The 25,475-nt window shown below is 55.7% G+C and overlaps 1 protein-coding gene across 1 annotated transcript; it reads left to right on the top strand.

Annotated features, from left to right (window-relative positions):
• Positions 1-1,596: 1,596 nt before the first annotated feature.
• Positions 1,597-6,556, top strand: LOC309441572 (uncharacterized protein). Its single transcript, XM_082056373.1, has 2 exons — positions 1,597-1,687; positions 3,240-6,556. The coding sequence occupies exons 1-2, from the start codon at positions 1,605-1,607 to the stop codon at positions 5,965-5,967; spliced, it is 2,811 nt and encodes a 936-aa protein (XP_081912499.1). The 5' UTR covers positions 1,597-1,604; the 3' UTR covers positions 5,968-6,556.
• Positions 6,557-25,475: the final 18,919 nt, after the last annotated feature.

Here is a 25,475-nt window from a genome sequence, read left to right as displayed (position 1 = left end):
CTCGCACCACCAATCGGCCGCCGGGGTCCGCAGAGCGGGGCGGGGCCAGGTCCCAGCGTGCCCCGCGGTTGTGGCTGCGCGGGGGCGGCGGCCGCTCCCTGTGGCCGGAGTGACGGGAGCCGGGCCGGGGATCCCCGGGCACCGCGGGTTCCCGAGCGCGGGCGGGATCCCGCACCAGGAACAGCTGGAGAAGCGGGAAACTCTCCTGCTCGGAGCTGCAGGAGGAGGGAGGCGCAATGGCCACCTGAGCAGCTCTGAGAGGCTGAGGGAAACAAACCCAAACTCTATTGTCAAACCCAAACTGTATTGTCATGCAGATTGTGACACAGAAATCGTTGATCTTCACAAAGCGGTTTCCTGAGATAATGGCAAAGATCACATTTTCAGACGGTTTATCACTAAATATTTGTCCAAGGGCTGAACTTCCGAATACATCTGTTCTCATCTTCTGACAGCTGCCACTGCCTGGTCAAACAGAAATGATAAAAGACATGGCATTGTGTTGTGTTCGCTTCATGTTGTGTCACCCCCGCGCCACCCTGCCACCTGTCCGGCACCAGGGACCGCCACCCATCTGTGGCCATGGTGTAGAGGACGCTGACGCGGCCACCTCCAAGCCCGGCAGCAGCTCCCCAGCCCTGGCACGGCTGCCACACCGCGGGGTGTGCGTTGTCCGAGACCCAGGGAGGCTGGTGTCACTGCTGCTGCAAGCCCTGTCCCCTGTACACCCCGGCTCTGCCTCCGGATGGCCTGGTACCGAGCGGGGATGCACACAGGGCAGCGTCTGGAAAGGGGTAATGCTGTTGAATAAGGTGCGGTAGTTTGGATTGTTTCTGATTTTGCTGGGAAAGCCCAGGAGCACAAGCTGAAGCATAGTAAGAGCAGGTGAAAACTGAAGAAATGCTGAAATGCAACTAGGGCAATTATTCAATGGGAAGCAGTGGATGCCTTGTCGTTTTAAGTCTTTGCATCAGTGTTTCTTCCCAAAAGATGCCCCGCACCGGCCAGGAGCCCTGGGTGTCACCATGGGAGTGTCTTTGGCTCGTGTTAGGCTGGAGGGGAGCGCGACTCTCAGCCCCAGCCCTGTGGCCAGTGAGGTGTGGGGCTACACACTGAGCCCACAGCCTGGGTGTCAGCCTCTCTGTCCAGCCACAGACACCACTGTTATTAAACAAATAGCTTCAGAGCAGCACCTTTAGTGACATGAGCCAGTTCCTGAGGAAGGAAACAGCTGGATATTTTTAACAGGAAAAACTTCAAATCGGAAAACCTTTCTGTTGTGTTGGTGGGGGTGATGCATGTGAAGTTGGTGGGTCACACTGGTGGAGATATGGGACTGCAGAGACCATCTGCTACAGAACAGGCTGGCCTGGAGATCTTCAGGTTTCCCTGGATGCGAGTAGTCAAGTGGTGCCAGCAGATAACGCCTGGGGAGTACGTGCCTGTGTCCTTCAGAGGGGTTTCTGCGACAGTCTCCCATGCTGGGGACACGGCTCCGCTGCCCGATCCCCAGCTGTCCCTTATCTCCCCGTGCAGACCTGTGCCCCGACAGCATGCGTAACCAAGCCCCGCACATGGGCCATGGATAAAGAGCTGGCCAGGTGATGGGACTCCAGTCTGGTGGCCTCCCTCCCTGTGCAGCGTGGCTTGCTCTGGCAGCTGGACTCGTTCACAAGTGCTTGGCCACGTGAGTGATGCAAAATCCTTTTTTTTTGCTCTTTGAAATGAGTCGGGAGGGGCAGCTGTGGGGGGTTATTCATGGTTTCCTTGCAGCAAAGGGCACGAGAGACTGCAGCAGCCTGAGCTGGGGCTGTCCCTCTGTGTCCCTGCACTCCTGGGTGTGGGACAAGCAGGGGACTGTGCTGAGGTTCGCGGCAGTAAGATGGACTGAGAGAGGGTTTTAAAAGAGCTTTGCAGTTTGGAACTGTTTATTTTCATCCCCATTCACTCAATCCAGCTGCTCCCACCTGTGCATTTAACCCTTTGTATTGCACCTGCAGGCGAAGTGAAATGGGTGCTTTTGCACCCACAGCCCAGCTCCTGCACCCAGTTGTCCCTGGGGAGGGGATGGGCAGGGACCAGCAGTGGCTTCTGCCCTGGGGATCTGTGTGGGGCAGCTGCCACATACCTCACCTCCCACTGGTTTATCTTCAAACCCAGTGGCTTTCAGCCTCCTGCATTTGCTGACCTCTGAACATTTTAAGAAAATAACTTTCCATAGCAAATTTACCCTCCCAGCTAAGTTTTTTGCATGGTCAGCTTTGATGAACACCCAAAAAGCAACCTACAGCCCTTTCCCCTGCTCCCGCCCAGGGCTGTGAATCACAAGCTGGAAACCACTGTCCTGTTATGGTGCTCACAGCCGTTAAACACCAGCTAATATGTTAGTTGGGTGTTTCCAAATGACATGATGGAAGTGGTGGGCTGCTGGTGGGTGTGTGTCAGTGACTTCACCTCCTAAGTGCAGGTCACAGCTCTAAACATTACCTATTAAACAGTTAATCTGTCGGCATCTCATAGTCTTTTAATGAGCCTCACCCTAAAGCTTGGCTGCTGCTCAGAGTCAACCATTTCTGTCTGACAAAGCTGCATAACTAAGGCCAAAATCAGCAAGAATCTCAAAAAGGAGATACTTAGAAGCCATGTTTTAAATAGCCCTCTTGAACTGAGAGAAACACCAAGGAAATAGCAAGTCCATACAGCACAACGTGGAAATTCTGAATAAACAAGGTCATCTGGTCTTGGCTGGCTCCTGGGACCCTTGCTGAGCCGTCATTAGCAAGCACAGAGCTGTTTGTTTCTGTTGTTGTATAAACGGGCTGTTGTCCTGCTGAGGAACTGGACCCACTGGGGCAGCGCTAATGGGCAGCAGCACTTTGCCTTCTTCACCCAGTCAGATGCCAAACCTGCAGCCCAAACATGGGAGAAGCGGGGCCAGAGAACAGACCATCCAGCCCTTGCTCATCCTGGGGCATCTCCCAGTGCTAAGCCATGAGCTGACTCGCTCTCCCTTCCTCTCCAACCCTTGATACCAATGCCAGTGAACTCTTGTAAATGCAGAGTATGTTGGCTTGTACTGTCTCTCTCTATCGCATAAAATGAATTATGATACGTGAATAGAAGAGTCCTGAGAGCTAAATGAAGTGTGGTACCACAGTTCATGAGCTGTGGACAGAGATATTTTTGTTCTTCATAACTGATTTTTGAAACCTTTTTTTTTTTTTTTTTTTTTTTTTTAGGACAATGTACCAACATTTCCTTTTCCTTTTCTTCCTCTCCTTCCATCCCCATAAATGCCTGGGTGAGGATCCATATGAAATGCCCAAAGACCACCAGGAAGTCTACAGAGGGACAAAAAATGACATCAAAGAGATCCCAAAGATTGCAAAGCCTTTCATTTCTGAGATGATCTTTGTACAAACCAGCATCACTGCTATAAGGAAAGGTGCCTTCAGGTACATGCCCAACCTGGTCAAGATTTTGTTTATTGGCAACAAGATCAAGACAGTTGAACCTGGAGCCTTTGATAGTTTGGAGAAGCTGAGGGATTTGGAGATCTCTGGTGCGTCATTAGAAGAACTAGCTGTGGGCACTTTCCAAAACCTCCCAAGCTTGCAGAGGCTGGAGCTGAGAGACAGCCACCTCAGACACATCCCCAAAGGTCTGTTTGATGGGCTGGAGAATTTGGGAGAACTCTCCCTGCACATCAATGCAATTCCTTCTCTTCCAGAAGGTGTTTTTGATTCTCTCATCAATCTAACATTTTTGGACCTTTCTAGAAACAGGATCACAGCTCTTCCTGGGGATGCCTTTAGCAAACTACCCCATTTGCAAGTCCTCCGGCTGTATGAGAATGAGCTGCAGGACCTCCCAGCGACACTGCTAGATGGTCAGTCAGGACTGCTGGAGCTCAGCCTCCAGAGGAACAGGCTCAGGGCACTGCCACCCATGCTTCTGAGGAGCCTGCCTCACCTGGAGAAACTCCTCTTGGACAACAACCTCATCGGGAGTCTCCCACTCCAGGGTTTTTTTGGTTTAAACAAATTGAAACTGCTTACTCTGGATTCAAACCACATTACAGAGCTCCCGTGCTGCCTTTTTGACGCCATGCCACATCTGCGAGAGCTGGACCTGAGCAGGAACAGTTTGGCCACTCTTCCAGATGGCATCTTTGTCAACCTCACATCCCTTGGCAAGCTCATCTTGTCCCACAACCAGCTAGCAGCCCTGCCAAGAGGAGCCTTCACTGGGCTCAGCAAGCTCTCTGTCCTCCAGCTAGACACGAATCAGCTGTCTGCTCTGGATGATGATGTCTTTGCTTCTCTCCCAAATCTGAAAACCCTCAGCCTCCGGAAGAACCAGCTGGAGCGTGTCCCCCAAGGGCTTCTGGACCCCCTGAAGAAACTCAGCTCGGTGTATCTGAGTGGGAACCCATGGAGATGTGACTGCAACCTCTGCTACCTGCACAGCTGGATTCTGGGCAACAGTGAAAAAGTTAAATTGTCCACCCAAGTGTCATGCAAGAGTCCACCCCACCTGGCAGGACAAGGAGTGATATTGCTGAGGAACGACCACTTAATTTGCCCAGATACTCTTCCTCTTTCTTCTTTTACCCCATCTCTGGCATTCACCTCCACATCATCACACGAGGTGTCAGCCTTGCTGCCAGCTGGAGCCTTGCCCACTGCAGCACCGACCACGCTGTCATTGGCAGCCTTTCCTATCACGGCACTGCCAACCATGCTGTCACCTGTGCCTACCTTTGCCATGCTAACTGTGCCAATGGAGGCCTTTGTCACTGCTCCATCACCAACCGTGCCATCAAAGGCCTCCATCGCCATCTCATCACCAGCTGTGCTGCCCCAGACTTCCATCACCACATCATCATCAACTGTGCTGCTCAAGGCTTCCGTCAACACACCATCGTCAACTATACTGCTTGAGACCTCTGTCGCCACCATATCACCAACTGTTCTGCCCAAAACCTCCATTAGCACTGTGCTGCCTAAGTTCTCCATCACCACCCCATCACAAATTTTTCCACCTGAAGCCTCCATCTTCACCCCATCATCAGCTGTGCTGCCCAAGACCTCTGTCACCGCCCCATCGTTATCCGTGCTGCCAAAGGCGTCCATCACCACACCATCACCAACTGTGCTGCCTGAGTCCTCCATCACCACCCCATCATCACCTCTGCTGCCAAAGGCCTCCATCACTACACCATCACCCACTGTGCCACAGGAGGCCTCCAGCCCAAGTGCAGCTCCAGCCATGATAAGCATACAGCCTCCTGGGGCCACCAGCCCAGAGCCTGCACTGTCAAGTCTAGCTTCTGTCACCACACTGGTGCCAACCAGCATGCTGGCAACCACCACCGGACAAGTATCTCCTGCTCTTCTGGTGCCCATGGAGAGGCCAGATGCTGTCCCACAGGGGACACCCAGCATCTCCCTTGTCTCAGGCAACCCCGTGGCACTCTGGCCACCCTACAGGGCTGCTGCACCAGGCATGGTCTCACTGGCCTCACACTCACCATCCCACCATGCTCCTGTGCCAGGTGGGGAGTGGGACCATGCCACTACATGGGGCTTGTCCACCGTTGGCACCCAGCCTGCTCCCACTGCCCCCCAACACATTCCCACCCCTGCAGGCACCATCCTGCTCCCGACAACCCCTGTCCCCCTGACACCAGACCATATGAGTCCCTGGCCGGTGCCCCCACCCCGTGGCCATCACGCCTGGGGCTTTGCGCTGCGGCCCAGCCCGCGGCACTGCCGGGTCCCCGTGGCGCTGGGCCTGGCCGCGCTGGTGCTGCAGGCGGGCTGCACGCTGCTGTGGGGGCTGCTCACCCTTCTCCTTCACCAGGCCACCCGCCACCCGGCCCACCCCGTGCCACCAGTGAGGCTGCTGAGCCTCCAAGCCCTGGCTGCCCCGGGGCCCCTCCAGCAAGCCCAGGCGCTGCTTTGACTTTGCTGCCCCTGCACGACCCCGGCAATGCCCATCATTCTCCGCTGGGCTTTGGAGCCGTGCCGGCCACGGGGTGCGTATGTCATGGGGTGCAGACTGTCCCCCAGGGTGGGTGCCCCAGCACCCAGGCTGTTTTGGGGTGCCTCCCAGCTGGCCCCTGGAGAAATCGTGAGTTTAGGGAGCCTATGCACCATGTCACTGTCTGGCGGGCGCTTCTGCCAAGCGACACTAGATGGCATTTCGACACAGGCAGTGGCTGCCACCGCCTGCCCGGGGCCACCGGGAGCATAGAGGGCGACCAGTAGCCCTGGAGGCATTGCACCTAGCCAGCTGGGGACCTCGCTGGACCTCGGGCATGGCCCGCATTCCTTGCTTGCAGGGTCTGGTCGGGGGTCCTGCCTGCATCTTCTCCCCACCCCGGACAGGTACCTGCAGGTGCAAGCAGTCTTTGGGAAGGACATCCCAAGGCATCCTGCCCCTCGCCCCGGCTTCTTCCCTGCGTCATGAGACAGCATGTGTCAGTGTCTGTATGTCCATCATAACACTCTGACCTCTTCCCCTCTCCTTCTCCCTTTCCTTCTCACTGATATTAAAGCCTCCTCTGCATCTCTGCCGTGCACTGAAGGGCTGGTGAGGGGAGTATTTTTATCCTAGAGCTTCTCTCGTCATGATGTCCTTTTGTTTGCTGGAGCGTTGGGGTCCCCAGTCAGTGCCAGGGCTGCACGCTCTGCTAGCAGTGGGACAGGGAGACAACAGACATGCTTTCCTTCCCCCCTTAAATCTCATGTCCCCAAAACCTCCTCGCGACGCTGCCTGCCATGGCCTCTCCGCAATAGTGATGTCTGAGCATGGATGGCCTCTCATACCATAACTTCACCAGATGCTGAGCCCTGACTGCAGGCTGGGCACTGGCTCTTCGGAAACTCAGGAGGAAAGGGGTAATAACTCTCTTTGCAGCTGAAGGGTCAATGTGTGCCTTCACCTCTGCAGTCCTGGGCTGCTGCCAGGGCCAGGGAGTCCCAAACTTAAACAAAAGTGGCTGTTTTTGCAGGTTTTCTGCCATCACAGGAAGTGCAGAAATTTTCACTGGAAAGCTCTAGTCCAGGAGATTTTTGAGACAACAAACACAGGGGTTGTTCCTTGGTTTGGGTCTCTGGGTACTTTATTTTGTTCTAGGCTCAGTGTTGACTTTCCACTGTGGCAGGCAAGCTGCTGCCACATTTAATCACCTCAGTTACTACAGGGTGGCAGGTGTCTGTCCTCAACTCCTCACCTTTGCTGCCAGCGCCTGCTCCATCCTGCCCTGCCTTTGGGTGCCCTTCCCCAGGTTTGGGGCATAAGGGTTGCCTGGATTTGGGGGATCCCCTGCAAATCAATAGTCTGGACATGTGCTGGGCAAAGAGCCACAGGGAAGCAGCTCACAAACCTCCTGGTTGGGGAGCCTTGAGTGCCCCAGCTCCCCTGCCTAGTGCAAGACCAAGGGAGGGGGAAAGGGGCTTTGCATTAGGGTGTGTGCCTGCAGCTCTGCGTTTGGGACCTGGATATATGTCTTTGCTAAGAGCCTGTGCAGTGTTACAGGCCCTTCAGCTGCTCCTTGAAGTCCTGCTGACGGCTGTGAAATAGGGGAGGTGAGTGCGGCGCAGCACATCTGGGCAGGATGGAGCAAGCGGCTCCGGGGCTGGGGCTGGCATGGTGGGTAATGAGATGCAGATGAGGGAAGGGAGTGTTTTTCCTGGCAGTCCAGATGGGCTCAACTTAATACTTGATTTAGAGGGTTTGAAAGCGGGGCCTGGCTGCTGGGGAATAGAGCCTGAGCACTTCCCGGGGTGGCAAGTGGGGGGGTCTCCGCTGGCTTTTCAGTTATTTAACGGCCCAGCGCAGACTAAACAGGGAAGTACTTCAGGGTGAGATTAGCACAACATAATCACATTTTAAAAGGTCTTTGGAGACACAAGGCACGTCCGCTTTCATATTAATTACTTGTTATTAATAAAGCTGGGGTCAGGCTGGAGGTGTTCACTCCGGAGCATGCTGATTCCCTCTTTGAGGAGCGGTGCTGTACCCGAAAGCAGCACAAAGCCCTGCAGCCTCCACCTGCACCCGTCCTGCTCCGGAAACCAAATGGCCAACATTCCTACAGCCGCCTCTAAAACTAATTTGCCCCATAATACCCTGAAAGGGCCATGTCTTTCTAAGTGCCCAGAACACCTCAGAGTGCTGTAAAATAGTAATAGCCAGGGTGTTCTCAGCATGGGAATTTCCTGCTATGATTGATTTCTAATTTGCAATGAAAATACAGCCGCCCATGTTCCCGGGGCCAGACTGGTGCAACTGACTCGCAGGCAGGACTGAGCTCCCTCCATTGCTGTGGGGCCGATCCCTGGAGGGCTCTGGCTGGGCTGGGAGGAATTGGCCATTCCCAGTTGCCCCTGCTTGCTCTGGTGTCTCCCAGCAGGGAAAGGGCTGAGTGGAGGGTGAGATGCAGGGTGACCTGGTGGTGCTGTAGCTGCAGGGGAACATGGTTGGGTTTTCTGATTGCTGAGCAAGAGCAGCCAGAGAGCACGTGGGGATGGGGCAGGGCATGGCGGATCTGCACTGGGAAGACCGGTGTCCAGGTTTGCTGCTTCAGAGCTGTACCTTGCGGCGATGCTGAGGAGAAGCCATCCTCCCAGTGGGAGGTTCGTGGCTGGGGTTGGTCCAGGGAGCGCACAGCCCCCACACACCCTCTCCATTCTGCTACCAGCAGCCCCGGCATCCCTTAGCAGAACAGCCATTGCACTGAGTAACGCTTCATGATTTTTTAATCCATGAATTTCTCTGGTTTCTCTGAACTCAGGTAAGATTTTAGCATCTGCACCCTGCAGTGAGGAGTGCCCAGGATTCCCCGTGCACCAAATGAGGCAGCACCTTCCTTTGCTCTCCCACTGCTCTCTGCTCTTTGAATGGGATGGCCCTGGTTCTTTGCATTGGAAAAAAAAGGTGAGCATCCCTGTGTGACATGTCCAGGCTGCTTGTGACTCTGTAAACTTCCCAGGTGCCATGGCTGCCTGAGGTGCTTGTAGTTAACCTCAGGTGACAACCAGTTAGAAGGAGATGGGATACTGCGCATGCCCTCAAGCAGTGCTGGGATTTGGGGATCTCCAGTGTGGCCCAGGGGTCCCACAGCCCCCGCTGGCTCTTCCTGCCCTTTGCAGACAAGATGTGGTTCCCACAGGCCCTTCACTCATGCTGCAGTGCTGACCTGTGACCCCTCTGCCCATCAGCCGCGCTGGGAGCCCCCCATGCTGCAGGAGCACTGGCCCATCCCTGCCACCTGCCTCCGGTCCCCTTCTCACCCTGGGGGTGCCCCATGGGCAGGAAGGAGGCTCGTGAGCAACAGCCCTTTCTTGTGGCTGGTGGGAAGGGGAGGAACGAACACCTGCATGGGGGATTTGCACAATAACCCAGGCGGGGACCAAACCTCCGGTGGGCAAGTTCTGCTGCTGGCTCACTGCTGGGAACCTACCCCAGCCCAAGGCCACACAGCCACGACTTCCTCCCCAGTGCCGCCTCGTGTGCCAGCCCCAAACATGTGCCATGGCTGTGCTGGGGCTGGCGTCTCACCAGCTGCTGCTGTGGTTTGAGCCCCCACGCCTCTGGTGACTGCTGGCCCCAGTGGGTGTGGGGCTGGGGGCTGGCTGCTTGGCATGCTGCAGGCAGGGCAAGAAGGGGCTGGTTGGGTGCCACGTCCCATAGGAGCTGGAAGGTGCTGGCAGTGCCACCTGGAGAGGTGGGATGGGTGACATGGGACTAGCAAGGTGAGACCCTGGGCTGGGGCAGGTCCCTGGCAGAGGCAGCTGCGATCAGCCCCAGGCATGTGTCCCTCTCCTGTGCATCTCCCAGGCTCCTCTCCCCCAGCAGCTTGCTGTCAGGCACCCATCCACCCTCTATTGCACTCAGCAGAGGTGACCATGGCCTCATAGTCATAGCTTGGTGTTGCTACTGTGCCGCCTCAACACTGGCGATGGTTTTAAATCCCAGCACGACACCTCTGTGTGTCTGCTTGACAGTCTGTCTCTCCCTCCCCATCCTTTACCACCAGTATCCCTCCGCACACCCACTCACGGCACCCATCCAGCTACGTCAGGCTGCACCTTGCCGAGAATCTCTGTGAGACCTACAGTGCAGGAGCTGAACTGGGACATCCATTCACCTGCTTTGGCCTTGGCATCTCCCAACCCTCCTGCCAAAGGCCTGTGGCCACATCCTGCCGGGGCAGGGGTCTGACCTTCCCCAGGGCAGCAGGGGCAGCAAGAGGACACCCAGGCATGGGGGACAGGGCACAAGGGGGTGCAGGACTGGCACACCCAGGTTTACCATCCTCTGCCCACCCATTTCACACCTTGTGCCACCCATGCTTTTATCCAGGATTTGGGCAAGTCATGAGAGCAAAGGCACAGAAAACCAGCTGGTGCATCCTCCTTTGGGCATCGGGAGAGCTCGGCCAGGCGGAAGCTGCCTGTTTGTTTAAGGTGCAAACAAGTGCTGTTAATCTGCTGCCTGTTTGTATTTCTTTAGAGCCCTGCGGTGCTGGGGGAGCGGAGATGGGGTCTCCCCTTTGTGCGGTGGCAAGGTCAGGCTATTGGAAGTAGAGGTGAGAAAACACAGAGGGGCAGCTGGAACCTGCTTTGGGAGGGAAAGATTTTTTTCGGCTATTTATGATAATTAGTGGGAAACGTTCCTCAAGCGTTTCAGATGATTCTGTAATGAAGTTGGGCCGAATGTTCCCCCATTGTTTGTCTGGAACCATTAAAAATCCCCCTTCTTTGGCTGCCTTAATGCAATGCTGAAAAGGCACAATGGCATAAAAGTGGCTCTGGGCAGGGCGGCACGCCTCCTGCCCCGCCAGAGAGAGCCCTGCAGAGCCCACATTTTCTGGGTTATAAACATCAGTGCTCGCAATGTTTATGCGAAGGCTGCTGTGGCTCTTGCGCCCGGGGCTCCTGCACATCCCTGGTGCCGGTGGGTGGGTGAGCGCCAGCCATCAGCATCACTGTGTGCGGCATGCTCAGGGGAAAAACGGCCCACCCAACGCACCAGAGTGAGAAAGGGCAGGGGCAGCCAGAGGTGCCATTGCTCTGCTCTAATAGGAAAGCTCATGGTTCTGCTGGGAGGTTGCTGGGGTGAAATGCTGCGCTGGGAGGGGACCAATCCCTGCACAGGGGGACATGGGGAGTCCAGCCCCGAGAAAAGTGCTGCTGAGTCAGTGCTGTTCTGGGTCAGATCGTGCTGTGCCCGCTGGGGACAGGCACTGCCCCAGACACCAGCGTGGTTTGGACATCCAGTGTGACCCTCTGGGTGGATCACTGGCAGGCTGAAAGAGCTGGCTTGTTCTCCTCTTGCCTTTAGCAGTGGAAGGCTTCTCCAGCATAAGTGGTGAAAAGAAAATCCATCTGCCTGATCTCACACATCTATCAGGGCTCTTTCCCAAAGGATCATGTGTAAAGCTAATGGGAGCTCTCCTGCTAAAGCTGCGATAAAAAGGGAAAATGGCAGGAGCTTTTAGTGTACTGGTGGGGGCTGAATGTGATGGGTTTTGGTGTCCTTATCAATATTCCCACCTGGACGCAGGCTGGGATATGGGGTTGCAGCTGGCAGCGGGGAGCTGCTCCCCTCCAGCTCAGCCCTGCGGGGCTGCACAGGCAGGATGGTGCTGTGCCTTGCTGACCAAGCACCTCCCTTCCCAGCCACAGACGGTGTTATTTAGATGACAAGCACTAATTGGGATCATGTCACCCTTAATGCCCACCTGCTGTCTCATGGCTGGAGCCATCATGCGCTGCTAAGGTATTAAATCATCTGCTGGGAAGGCTGAGAGCACGGCTCCCTGGGAGCTGCCCCGTCTCTTCACATAATCAAATTATCATTTCAGCCCACTCACTTCTTTCAGTGGGGGAAAATTTGCAGCGGGACATTGGAGGTCTCCTGGGTGGTGGGATGAAGATACCTGTCACCTCCGCACAGCCCCGCTGCCGGCTCACGCTGCGAGCGCAGTTAGGGATCCCAGTGCTGGCTGTGGGGCTGGTGACTCCCCGCACAGTGGAAATGGGCCAGGAGTGCTCCAGGAGGAGTGGGAGGGCTTTCCTTGTCCTCAAGATGTGGCCTGCAGTGGTGTGGGGACACAATGAGCCCAGCTGCGAATAGGCTGGATGGAGCCCTTACCTCTGGTTTGAGTTACGGCACGTCCTGAGGCACCACTTGAATTATGATGCCTTTGCCAGTCCCTGTGTCTGTCCCAGCAATCTCTTTTTGGGAAAAATCTTTAAATACACAGTAAATTTTCTTTGTGAGCTGGGGTAGAGGTATTTGGACACCTGCTGGCACAAGGGTGGAGTATTTAGCTGATGTACGTCTGCAGGCAAGGGTGATGGGTCCTGGATGAAGGATGGTACATTTGGTCTTGGAGATGGGGACATCAGTGAGGGGTGCTGCCCTTTGCTTTAGGCCTCCACATTGAGCCAAATTGCTCTTTTTGCAAAGTTCACCGTGTGAAACTGGCTAACTTGATGTATAAAGGCAACAATATTTAGCCATGTGGACCACAGCGAAGCCGTGGCTTCCCGAGCAGCATGCCAAGGGTGGACGCTGGCAGCACGCAGAGCTCTGGCCAAGACACAGCGTGTGTGATGGACCAGGCAGCTCCGGCACCACCCGCATCCCCGCCGCACACCTCCACCCCTTCATTCTCCTTCCCCACCCGGCTCTGACAATTGCTTCCCAACTAATTATTTCCATAAGCTCTCGGCAGCGGCTGGAGACAAAAGCCCAGGTATGGAGCGGCGGCATGCTCCTGCCCTTTCCCACCGCCGGACGAGCGGAGCCGGCAGCACCAGGCGGGCGCACAAAGGCTCCGCGCCGGCCGGGGCACTGACCCCGCCGTGCCACAGCTACCTGCTGCTCCGCCACAATGGCCCCGCGGCCCTGGCCGGCCTGCCGGGGCGATGAAAAAGGGTCCGAGATAATAACGAGCCTGTGACTACCACTGCTCTCTTCAGAGAACCGAGTCAACCCTTGGGAAGAAAGAGGAAAAAAAAAAGGAAAAAAAAGAAAAAAAAAAAAGAAAGAAAAACCCCTCTTGGATAATAAAGAAGTAACAAATGAAGACTGAAAGCCTATAGAAGGCGTCTTAACTCAGCGAAGAGAAAAAACGTCAACATCTGTGGAGCTGTCTGCAAAAACAGACCCAACTCCTAATGAATACCCTCTAGAAAAGGCATTCACTCGAGGAAAGGCAAAAGGCTACATTTTTCTATGGAGGTATAAAGATTTTGATGAATCTGCCCTTTCCCTTTCCAGTGCAGTTGAACCAAACGCTAATGTTCATCTTCAGCTGTATTAAAGGGTACGGAGGGGGGCGAAGGGGGAAGAGTCTTGATCTGAAAGCTTATGAGGAGGGTGGATTTAGGGAGCCCGGATGGATGTCTGAGCAAGGAAGAAAAGCAACAGGCATTAGAGAAAATACTGTTTAACAAGGGTTTCTTTAGTCAGCCCATTTGAGCAGAGATTGGTGTGCCATAAACGTAATCCTCTTAGTGCTGACTTAAACGTGCTTGTACAAAACAGGGAAATATAATATGAATGTAATAGTCACGTTCGCTAAAATGCTTAATAAAAAGACAAAAGTCCTTTATTTTGATCTTCGGCTCTGGTGCGGGCTTGAGGCACAGCAGAAGACTGCTTGAGCAAAAAAAGAAAGAAATTAAGCCCAGCACCGCAGCATAGTCACTGGGCTTATTGCTGGAGAAACCGGCCCTTGCCCAACGAGCCCCTGGGATTTTCTAGGTTTTGAACCCAGAAACACTTGATGAACGGTGGTTAGTGAACAAGGTGTGTTTCAGGTGGGAAGGCACAGGCAATTTGCTGTCCCCAGAGGCTTTGCTGGGGGGGACAATGTTAGGAATAGTCCCCAGATGGAAAGGGTGCAGGTCCTCGGGAGCTGGGCAGAGTTTACATCCCAGGCTGTTGGACTCAGATCCAGCTGGAGCTGTTATGGAGGGACCGTAACAGCCACCCCGGTTCTTCCTACCTTGTGCTATGGACACAGGGGGAAAACTGATGGGTAGAGTTGCTGTGATCACCATCCAAACATCTGCTAAACACAGACAAATTTAAAGACATAAGTGAAATTTTGCAGTGGGTTGTTTTGTTTTGGATTTTTAAATTTCTTTAGAATAACAGTGCAAAATGCTAAGCTGAATAATGGTGTTTGATTTTGACTTACCTTTCTAAACTTTCAACTAGTGTTGGTGCTGTATAGCCATACTGGCTAATGTTAAATGTATTAGATGTTTGTCTTGGGCACTGTTGGTACTTCACATTGTGAAACACCAGCAACACAGGCAAAGATATGGTGACAAAATCAGGTTACTTTCCCAGATGTGTGATAGTCACACATTGCTATTCCACAGCAAATTTCAGACCTTCTTTCTGACCTGGGACAAACAACAATGCCAAAGCGTTGGGTGGCTCACACAGTGGGACAAAACAGGGCTCTCACAGGACATAGGGGATCTGTTGATAGGATTAAAATAATATATTTTAATCTGTGTTTGTCAAACAGATGCCATCCTGCCCAAGAAGCTGTGATTCCCTGCTTGGGCCAGCCTGAGTTGGTGCTTGGTGGCCCATAGGGCTTGGGTCAAAGCTTGGGTTGAAGCCAGGGTTTGTGGTGCAGGTTTGGGTGCTTGGTCATGCCAGGATGCCCCTACGATGCCACTTCCCATGGACGGAGGGGTGGCGTGAGGACAGGGCTGCTTGATCTGCTGCGCCAAATGTCAGTGCAAACTAGGTAAAACTTGTTCCCTGAAAAAAATTTCCACTCTAATAGGAAAAGAAATGTCCTGGCAGTTTTGGAAGCACATCAGATGTTTTCTGGTATGGCCCACAATGTGTACAGTTAACGCAAGGCATTTTCTGTGGAGAGCAGATATTTTCCACAATAACAACTCTTTTTTTTTTTTTTTTTTAATCATCTGCTGTCCCAATTAGGAAGAAAGAAAAACAGCTTTGAAAGCAGATATTTTCTGACTGCCAGGGTCCTGGAGCAGCCCCTCCAGCTGCAGAGGGGCGAGGGGAGCCTGGGGGGTGAGCTGGGCTGGTACCCCCGCCTGGCTCCTGCTAATGGGGACGTGCGGCTGCATCAATGCCATGTGGTTCAGATCCTCAGCATCTCGCAGGCCCTCTCCATCACTCATCACCAGGCAGGGAGGTTGACAGGTCCTGTGTTTCACACTGGGCAGCTGCTTGGGAAGGTCTGCAGGGGCCACCAAGGCAGGTGGCAGCTCTGGGGGAAAAAACAGGGGCATTTGGAGGCAGGCTGGTGGGGACATGCCTGTGACACAGTTCATCCAGATCTGTGCAGCCAGACGCCGATGGCTGATAAACTCTGGTGCTGGTCCTGGATAACTGGTCATGTTTTGGGTGTGAAATGGTGAAAAAAAGTCTTAAAACAGCCAAACAGCCAAACAGTCTCTGCTGCCTGCAGAGACTAGTGCATTTTTGGTAATGAGAAGAAAAGAAGAGGGTTAATTATTTGGGTCTGACGTCACTTTTTTTTGGAGGCTGCTTCTTTGGCTAAGAGAAAATTAAACACGGGAGATCTTTCCATGGGACAGGGAAGCTCTTGGTGCTGCTCGCTCAGACAGCAGGGCCCTTGTTCTGTTCCGGACAGCAAACCCCGTGTGCCACATCTGCCCAGCTGCTGTGGGAGGCAGCACAAGTGCTGGAGCGAGGCAGAGCAAAGGGCATCAAAACAGAGCCGAGAAGGCAGCAGATGCTTGCTGTTTCCCCTTGTATCCTGGGTCTGAACTTCCCAGGCAGCAGGCAGGGTGTACAGCCCCGTGCCAGGGAGCGGGGCGCTGAGCACTGGTGAGCCAGGGCTGGGGCAGGTAAATGCAAAAGGCTGAAAGGCACTGCAGCCCTGGGGGCAGTGGTAGCATTTCCCTGGTACCTCCTCCTGCTTTCTCACATGCCTGCTTTATTTCTCTCTCCCCGTAGTGACAGCAGAGCCTCCAAACCCTGCTCTGGCTCCTCCCGGCACACCTGGTTCCCGAGCCTCGTGTGCGAAAAGCACATTTCCTCACCAGCAGCATCATTACTGTAACAGGAACAACGCAGTTTACAACCCAATAAACCCCACGTCCTTCTGTGCAGGCTCCTCTTACGTGATGCTAATGCTTACAAGATGTGCAACGCTGCGGGACAGCCCCGGTAACCAACGCCCCAGCAAACGGCTCGTGTTTTACATCGCTCTGCGGCTGCAGCCTGTGCTAATTAATCCCAGAGCCGAGGCTCCTGCCATCAGCAACCCTGTGGCCGCTGGGCACCGGTGCCAACTGCAGCTCCCGGCTCCATGGCAGAACACAAGCCTGTCTCTTGCCTGCAGTGGGTGCCCCCTGCACACCCTACCCTTGGTCCCCACTTTTGGCCACAGTTCAGGGCTGTTTATAGCTCGGTGCTGGCTGAGGCTCGGCGGGATGCCCGGGTGCCGGGGGAAGCGCGGCATTGTCTCGCAGCGGCGTTGTGATCACACACTGCGGCTAACGTGATTTACATCCCATATTCGACCTCTGGCGACTTCAAAGCTCAAGCAAGAGGAGGATTAAGTGGAGGGGCTGGGGCTGGGGGAACCAGGGGGGGCCCCGCTCACCTTTGAGCTCCCGTCGTCCCCTCCCCACCGGACCCGGGATAATCATCTCCCTTTGTGCTGCTGGGGAAAGCTGGGGTGCAAACACAGGGACCTTGTCAATATTGGTTTTTGAGAAGACTTTTTTCTATTCTCCCATGTCTGGAGTTTTTGTACCCAAATCCCCCTGTGGCTGCCCAGCCTTCCCCTGGGAAATCGGGATCCCCAGGAGTCCCTGCTAACACCAGCCATTGATTGAAATTTCACACCCACCTGTTTGCACACAAGATTTAATTTGGTTGATTCTTCATGCCCTTTTCCTGCTTAATCGCCAACCTATTGACCTTAATATTAAAAGGGGCTAAGGGTGAGAGAGAGATAGACTACATTTCTGTAAGGGAACAAAAGCTTCCAGAGAATAAAGTAGGCACAGCCAGCCCTGAGCTAATGAGCCCTTGCTGCACACAGGAGCAGAAACCCCCATGCGCAGCCCTTGGCTGGTGCAGTGCTCCTCTCCCATGTGAACTGGACACGTTTCACTGCCTGAACCTTTCCTCGCTGTCCTTTACAGGACCCATGAGTTTAAGGCCAGAAGGGATGGGAGACCACCCAGGCTCAGCCTGGGCACCTACCAGCCTGATGTGTTTGGCATTTCCTCTGCACGTGTGCAGGGTGAGTGTGCCTTGCCGAAACGCCTCCTGTTTGACAGAAGACGCTGGGATGCGGGAAACTTTGCTCCAGCAACGCAGCAGCAGTGAGAGGTCAGCAGCATCCCGCACACCTGCACGGCAAGTACTGGTCCCTTCCATGCCCTGGTGCTGCCGTGTGGCTCTCACACACACATCAGAGCAGCATCCATGAAGCCGAGCCCAGCCCAGTGCCGCAGCCTGAACCCAGGGGTTTTGCTGAGCTCTGCCGTGCTCCAGCGAGCTGGCCAGCAGCCTTCCAGCAAACCAGATCCATGCTGGCTCCTGCACAAGCCCTGCATGCCCTGCGAGCTGGGGCTGGGCCAGTGGCCAAGCTGCGCATCCTCTGCCCAGCACGAGGCGGCCTGCAGGGAATAGCTGACCTGGCCTCTGCACTAAAAAATGCAGCAGCTCGCTCAGCCTGGGGCTGGCAGCCCCCAGGAGCAGCGCCGAGGCGTGTGTCTGCCAGCACGCCGGGGCCCGGCAGCCTCCCTGCTCTCCGGGGTCCAGTTGCACTCATGCTCCCTCTGCTTCTGAGCAAGGGCAGGAGAAAAGGTTTTTGGCATCTGCTGGGTCCAGAGTGCAAAACACAGCCTTTAACCAGCCTGGCGAAGGGGAGGCTGGGGCTGTCGGTCCCGGCTGTTTGGCTGGCAGGAGTCACAGAAACCCATAGGACAGACCCTTGTGCAAAGGCAGGGCACAGCCCACACGGCCCCACATGTGAAGTGTGTGCATCCAAGGGGATGCATTGCTGCTGGTTGCCGGAGGCACAATTCCAGCCAGGGTGAGACCCCAAGCAGCAGCCTTGGCTGTGGGAGTATTGGCCAGCCCAGACCTCAGGGGGCTCTGGCCACCTTCCCTGCATCACCCTGTTTCACACGGTAGAGTTTTCGGCAGTTTCTGCACTTGCAGCTGTAATCTGCCCGCTGGAAAACAGAAAAGGAGCTCATTTTTTTTCCCCTGCCTTAGCTGACGTGAAACCCAAGCCGTGTGGGAGCCTGCGAGCGCGTGTGGCTGTGCTCACACGTGTGTGCAGCAGCCGCCGTGTCCTGCGCCCTGGCTGGGGCCGTGCTGGGGGGGCACGGGGGCATGTGCGCCTTTCCCCAGGGGGGCTGTTTCGGTCTGCAGAGTGCGGTTGTGTTTATTTAATATCTGACGTCCCTTCGGTCTTCAGCACTGACATTAATTGCCAGACAATGAGCAATGGAGCCCAGATGTTCCCCGACGGTGGCCTCCCTTCCTTTGCCAGCACTATGCGGGTGATAAAAATCCAAGGGGGAGTCGTGTTTGGGCCGCTGTTGCTGCAGGGCTGTTAACGGGAGCATGTGGGGGGGCTTGCAGGTCACATCCCCAGCTGGGGATGCTCCACGCTGGGAGCTGGGCACAGGGAGCAGGGGCCACGCAAAGTGCTGGGGGTGAAACCCACCAGTGGACAGGCTGATCTCCGGGACTTCCCCGCTTGGACTGCGGCAAAAGGCTTTCGCAGGCTGTGCCCAGCCGCCACGCTGCTGGCGTGCTCGCTTGCCAGCCCGAGATTAACACGGCAGCCTGTAATTTCATAAATATCCTTACTGGCGAAACAAGAGGCTGTTTTACAGCAGACATGGCCTTATCGGAGAGCCTCAGTGCTGCTGGGGCCCCCACGCATCCAGCTGAGCACCCACGCTGTGGCTCTGAGGAAGATGCTTGGGTGGTTTGTGGGGAGGCAGCCCCACTTCTTGCTCTGCCAGGGGCTTGCTCTGCACCCAATGCTAATCATTAGCCATTATTCTTTAATTGGGAATGAATTATTAGTACAAATGGCACTGGAGACTAATGCATGGGCTGGTGTTATTTTTAGAAAATATGTCTGTTGCGGTGGCAACACTTCCTAAAGGGACGCGCGTGACAGGGAGCGCAACCAGCAAACTGGCTTGACCAGCAAATAACCCCTTGCACGGTTTCCATATTGCCTTTTTAAACAGGAAGGGAACATGATACAAACGCTATGCGAATTATGATCTGAAAAGTTTTCCTGGCAGGTTGTCACATGAGTTGTTAGTGTCATTCTTTGACATACACACCCGAAGCTGTTCTGTACCACTGATTTAACCCTCTCACCCCCTGTGAGGTGGAGTTTTTCTTCCCCATGTCTCAGGTCAGCAGTTTTCTCAGGTACCCCCAAGATGCGATTTCAAAGCAGTGCCTGAGCTGGGGCTCCCCAGCTGCTGAATTTTGGGTGTAGCTCAAGGAGCTGGTGAGCTGGGGCAGGAAGGGAGGCAAGATACCCACTGCAGCTGCCTCCTCGCCCCAGGGCTGCCAGGCTGGGAAGCATCTGAAGAACCCCTCCCATGCACACCTCCTCTTCCCTGGCACACTGGGGCATTCTTACACCCCGAAAGCATCCCTGGCTGAGAAGGGGAGCGCACAGGGGCCTGCTCGACCCGGCAGGGCTGTGCGTGTGGGCGGGGGTCCCTGCCGACACGTGTGCTTACCTCCTTCTGGGCTGCCTTGGCCGCGGATTTGCGCAGAGCCCAGCTGCGCTCTGGCCGGGGAACATCCGCTGTGGAAACCTGGGAGGAGCTGACAATCCCCAAAGATTGGCTGCACACCCAGCCAAGCAAGAGCTGCTGGCTCCCGGCCTAATTCATTGCAAATGTGCTTCCATGTGTTTCCAATCTGGAGCCCCTGCTCCCCCCGCGCTCCCCCCTGGGGCTCGGCAGGGGCTGGGAGCAGCCTCGACACTGGCCCAGGCACACGGCAGCCGCCCAGCTCCCTGACCCAGAGATGTGTCCCTCAGCCAGTCCTCTCCTGGGGGGCACAGGGAACCTCCACTCCCCAAGAGGGGTGAGACTGGCTCATGGCGAATTCCTGCTGGGGACACGATGCCTGGAAAAGTCCTCACTGGCCCATGCCCGTGGAGAGGCTAACATCACTCCTTTGGCACTTAGCCCAGCCCTGGGCATCATCTTCCCATCGGGGTTTGATTTTCATCTGCCGCTGGGTGATTTGCGGGGCGGCACTGGGCTGGCAGCCAGGAGCAGCCAGCATCCTAATTTAGCCTTCACTTGCCCTCCCCAGCTGTCTGCTGGGGCTGTGGCTGCCTCCTCCTCACCCTCAGGCACAGGTGGACTCCCCAGGCACCGTACCTTCTCTGCCCTCCTTGCCGGCCCCTGCCTGGTTGGCAGGGTTTGGGGCAGGAGAAGGAAAGGACAGATCACTGCATCGCTGCCCCTGCACTGTCCTGCCTGCGAGGCTCTGCCGTGCTGTGCCCATCATCTTCTGGCACTGTTGGTGACACTGGCTCACCCCCTCACACTGTGACTCCAGTGGAGATGTCCCCAGGCAGTGCTGGGCTCCTGAGCCCAGCTGTCCCCGCATTTCCTTTCTGGACTTGAAGTATCTCCCCCAGAAGCAGGGCAGCCCTCTCAGACCCCCAGCACCGGCACTGTGGGACTCAGAACCAGAGAGGTCTCTACCTACACCCTGGTGCACAGTCCCAGCACTTCCCCTTGTCCCATGCACACACCTGGGTTTGGCATTTTGAGCTAGTGCAAACACCATATATTCATTTCCCATCTTTCACCAGAGGGTCTTCCCGCATCTTTTGGAGTCCTTGCCTATGACCTACAATGCACCTTTGGTGCCGTCAAGGAACTTAAAGCTCAATTATAAATGAGTCCAGATTCAAACAGCCTCTTCCCCCCGGCCCAGCCCATGCATTTGGAAGGGGATTGCATCAAAGCTTCAAAATAATCAATAAAAAATTGACCCATTAAGCAAAGCGGCAGCCCCTCTCCTCTCCTGTGTTTATAGCTGGATTAAAAATGCCTGGCACAAGGTTAAACTCTCGAAGCATTGAAGTAAAATGGCATAAAATGAGTTCATTTCTCCTCAGGTTTCAGAAGTGGGGTGAACCATGCGGGGGAGCGAGCAGGGCAGGGGCCGGCACCTGCAATAACATCTTTGGTGTCACTGCGGGAGTGGAGAAGGAAATGAGCAGTCAAGGAGCTGGGAACAGCACAGTGGTGGCTGTGATTGCTGCCCTGCCACCTCCTGTCAAATGCAGAGCCCCACCATGGGCAGTGCTGTGCCCCTGGCACCCTGGCGTCGCTGTGCTGTGGCCATGGGTGACATGGTCTCCTGGGCAGCTTGCAGTGTCCCTGACACTGGGAAAACGACGTGGCTGCCATGGTGGGGAGATGGGATTGCCTCCATTGCCCTTTGCCTCCAGCTGTTGAGGTGGGTCCAGGTGCCAAGATGGAAGAAATCTCCCTGGCAAGTGCTTCTGGATCCTGGGGAATAAGTGGCTTGGCTGAAATGCAGAAGCATCAATGGTAGCTGGGGAGGCTGTAGGAGGAAGCACCCACAAGTATCACCCCACAAAGGGCTTTTCTACGCATCACCACGACAGGGAGATGCTGGGATGAGCTTGGTGGGACCCTGCAGAGCACCGGCTGCATGGGAAGCCCTGACCCTGCAAGACTGGGCTCCCTCCCTCCATAAAAAGCCAAGCTAACCCCTTCAGGGTGGCTCAGGGCTGCTGTAAGCCTTGCAGGATCAGCACTGGGGTCTGTGCCAGGGAGAACTGGTGCCTGGACACCCTGCATGGTGTGCAGCCCTCGCTGTGCCGGAGCGCTGCTGCCGCGGTGCACCCAGGCGTTGCGCTTGGCCTTTTAAGATCAGAAAGGTTTTTGAACTGACGTGAGCTCTGGTACGCAGAGGAGAGCGTACAGCAGGGTAATTAAAGTGTAAGAGTGAGGCTGGGTTTGCCTTTAATGGCTTGCAGCTGCAAATATTTTTCTGTCTTCTCGAGCCCACTTGTAAGCTGTCTGACTGTATTTCTCATCCTGGCCAATTAGATTCCCATGTGTGCTGCAGGAGTGAAAATATAGAAAGTGAATAATCCTCCAATTCTGCTCTTCGCTGCAGAGGCCTTTGAACCTCTGGCTGCCATGGTTCCCTCCCACCCCAGCCCCATCGCTGCCCTGGCCAGCACCTCCACACCCGCCCTGGCTCCCCTCATTGCAACCAAACTTCACCTCTAACCAAGCTGCCCAGGCACCACCTGATATATCTTCAAGCCTTTCTGATCAAAGCTAGGGCGCCTTTTTATTTCTCCCCCCCCCTTTTTGCTGAGTTTTACAGCCATTTTCCCTTTTGGATGCTGGTTTTCTGCCAAAAGTTCCACTCTAAAATCAAAAGGGGCAGTCCATTAATACGAGGCAGCTGTAACAAGTACACTATTGTGTTGTGTCTTCCAAGGTACCCAGGATTTTTAATAAACTGTGGGGCGTGGGGAGCTCCAAGAAAGGGGAGGCACAGGGAGGGAAGAGGGAGCTGGCAGAAACCACAGTGCCATAAAACGCAGCCCGGCAGCACGGGGCCCTCGGCACTGCGTGGCAGTGGGAGCGGTGCAGGAGGCGCTCGGCAGCCTGCCGGCTCCCTTCCAGCCCCGGGATCAGGTGTCGGCCGGGAAATGTTGCTCGCTTTGATCCCTGTGGGCTGACGAGGCTCTTTGCCAGGACCCACGCAGTGAAAACAGGCTCAGCGCCCTGGCTGCCCTGTGCTGGGCTGCCTGCGCCGCTGGGGTGGCTCATTCCGGGGATGGGAGCTGCAAATCCTGGGGGAAAGTGGAGGACCCAGCAGGGTGGGGGGCACAGAGGCCGCTTGGGCTGCAGAGGGGTCCCTGCACTCCCTGGCTGTGTGTGACATGCAGGGTGGGTGCCCATCCTGGTGCAGGGGACCCCTTGCCCCAGCAGTTGGGGTTGGCTGGTCTCTGTGCCATGGCACCAGCTCTCCAGCCCCGCTGTGCCATCAGCCTCGCCGCCCTGCTCGACACAGCTCTGCCCCCGCCTTGGCTGCCACGCTGCAGCCTGTCAGCTCTGCTCACCAGGGAAATGCCAGGCGCAGAGCTGGGCTTGGCAGCAGCAGCCGACACAGAGGTGTTGGTGGCTGTGGCATCCCCCAGCCCTGCGCGGCTGTGTCCCTGCCAGGGCAGCCCCTCTGCCCAGCCTGGGGACGGCCTGCAGCGTGGCTCCCTGTCAGTGGCTGCTGGGACGCTCTGCTGGGTCAAGGGCACCTGCGCACCAGCTGGGAAGCTGTTAGGGAGCTCCAGTAAGCACAATGGGGTGTAAACCTGAAACAGCCACAGCCATGAAGAGTCCAGATCCCAGTCCTCAGTCGGGTCTGGGTTTCTCTAGGAAATGTCAGCGTTATTCCCCATTCAGACGCAGCCCAACTGGGGGAGTTCCCTGAGACCTCCTGTGTCTCATCCCCCGTGGGAGATATCAGCCAGCACTCAGTGGGGCCCAGTGCAAACTGCCTTGGCTGGGAGCTGTGGATGACATCCTTCCGGACCCTCACCACCCATGGCCGAGCTGCCGAGGCCAGGCGGGCAGAGCCAACCCCAGCCAGAGCTGCCACACCGGCCAATTCAGTCGAGCATCCCTTGCTGCAAATCCCCGTGGCTCCTGCCCTCCGCTCCCATGGGGCGCAGGGAGCACCCCACAGCAGGGCCAGCCAGGGACAGGGATGCAGGTTCCCGCGTCGGGGAATTTGGGAGCAGTGGGGCGGAGGGGCCAACCCCACAGGCTCACCATTGCAAGTCAAGGTGAGGACGGCCTGGGAGCAGATGGGACCTGCTCTGCTCGTGAAAGAGCGTTTCTGCTATTTATGCTAAGCGGTGGGAATGCTTCTCAAGCATTTCGGATGGCTCTGTAATGAGGCCGGCCTAAATATGCCAGCATTGTTTGTGCCGGACAATTAAAAACTCCCCCTTGCCACATTAACGGTGTCTCTGGTGGTGGAAGGGCCCAGGGAAGGCGCGGGCGAGGGCAGCCACAAAGCCCATCTTTTGTTCCGTGCTCCTTTGAACCCTCTCAAAGCCCCCGTTTCAAGGGGTGGCTTTTGTTTTCTTTTCAGCAGGCCTGAACCCAGAGCCGCCTGTTGTTTAGCAACACAGAAATGTGACCTTAATTGACTCTGCTCTCGGGTGCACTGTGTAAATCACTTCTGGCACCCAGGGGGGAGTGAGTGACGTTCCCCCCTCCGCTGGCCCCAGTACCTTGGGGAGTATCCTCCCTCCGGCCGCTCCGGGTCCCCGGCGGAGGGGGACCCCGATTCTGCACACCCCCTCGTCCCAGGGAGGCAGGGGAGTGGGATAGGAAGCGGGGCTGGGGACACTCCTGTTCCCATGGCAGAGGGTTTCCCTTTTCCACTGGGTGACAGGGAAAACTCTTTCCCTCTGCTCTTCAAACCCCTTTTGCAGCCGGTGCCTCCTGCTTGTGTTCACAGTCCAGCTGGGCTGGTAAAGCCTCTTTACTTTCTTTCCTCAGGACTCACTGGGTTAAAGTTTGTTGCGAGATAAATTAAATGATGATAATGAAAATGATTAAGTGATGAAAAGGTAACAGCTCCTCTTGCCGACGTCTGACACGCACTTAGCCAGACGACTTATTTGTCGGATACCAGGGGGCTGATACATTAACAGATATAATTTGCAGTCTCCCAAGGAGAGGTTAAGGGCTGGGAGCACGGCTCCCCGGGAGCTGCCCCATCTCTCCACCTCGCCTGCCCCGGCCTTAATCAAGCGATCATCTCAGTCCGCGCCTCGCCATCCCCCTCGCTCCTTTCAATGGGGGGAAATTTGCAGACAAATTCCTGCCAGCGGGACGTTGGAGCTCTCCTGGGTGGTGGGATAAAGATACCTGTCACCTCCGCACGGCCCTGCCGCCGGCTCACGCTGCGAGCGCCGTTCAAGGAGCACCATGCTGATACCCTTATTTGATTACGCCTCTTCATGCCTTCCTCTGTGCGGGAAGAGCTATTCAGCTGCGGCACCGCGGCGCTCCCAGCACGGGCTGGCCCTGCTGCTGGCCTTTTGTTAGTCCTGCTGGCGGCATGCCGGGCATCAGGGCTGCATGGGGGGCCCCGCGTCACCCCACCCCGGGCCAGGCCTTTTCCAATGCTTTGCAATAGGGCCCTGGCCAGGCTGTTGATTTTTAACCAGGAAACTGTAAAAACGAGGGATTTAAATAGAAACATGAATGGTTCCGTGAGATAAGAGCTCTATTCCTCCTTCTGCTTCACCATGCTTTGGCATCTTTGCTTTGGTACCTGTTAGCTGTGTCCAATAGCAGACCCCAGGGGCACATTACTGGGATTATCCCTGGGTTCTG

This window comes from Streptopelia decaocto (assembly GCF_964273445.1).
Source record: "Streptopelia decaocto genome assembly, chromosome: 6".
In the NCBI taxonomy this organism is placed as follows: domain Eukaryota; kingdom Metazoa; phylum Chordata; class Aves; order Columbiformes; family Columbidae; genus Streptopelia; species Streptopelia decaocto.
Note: the sequence above shows the minus strand (reverse complement) of the source record. Positions and strands in the feature narration are given on the sequence as shown.

Bases quoted from the DNA above. Each gene is read 5' to 3' on its own strand.
- LOC309441572 (XM_082056373.1), top strand. From the start codon at position 1,605: ATGGGACTCCAGTCTGGTGGCCTCCCTCCCTGTGCAGCGTGGCTTGCT. The intron at 1,688-3,239 runs GTGAGTGATGCA...TTTTTTTTTTAG, and splicing joins GTTCACAAGTGCTTGGCCAC to GACAATGTACCAACATTTCC.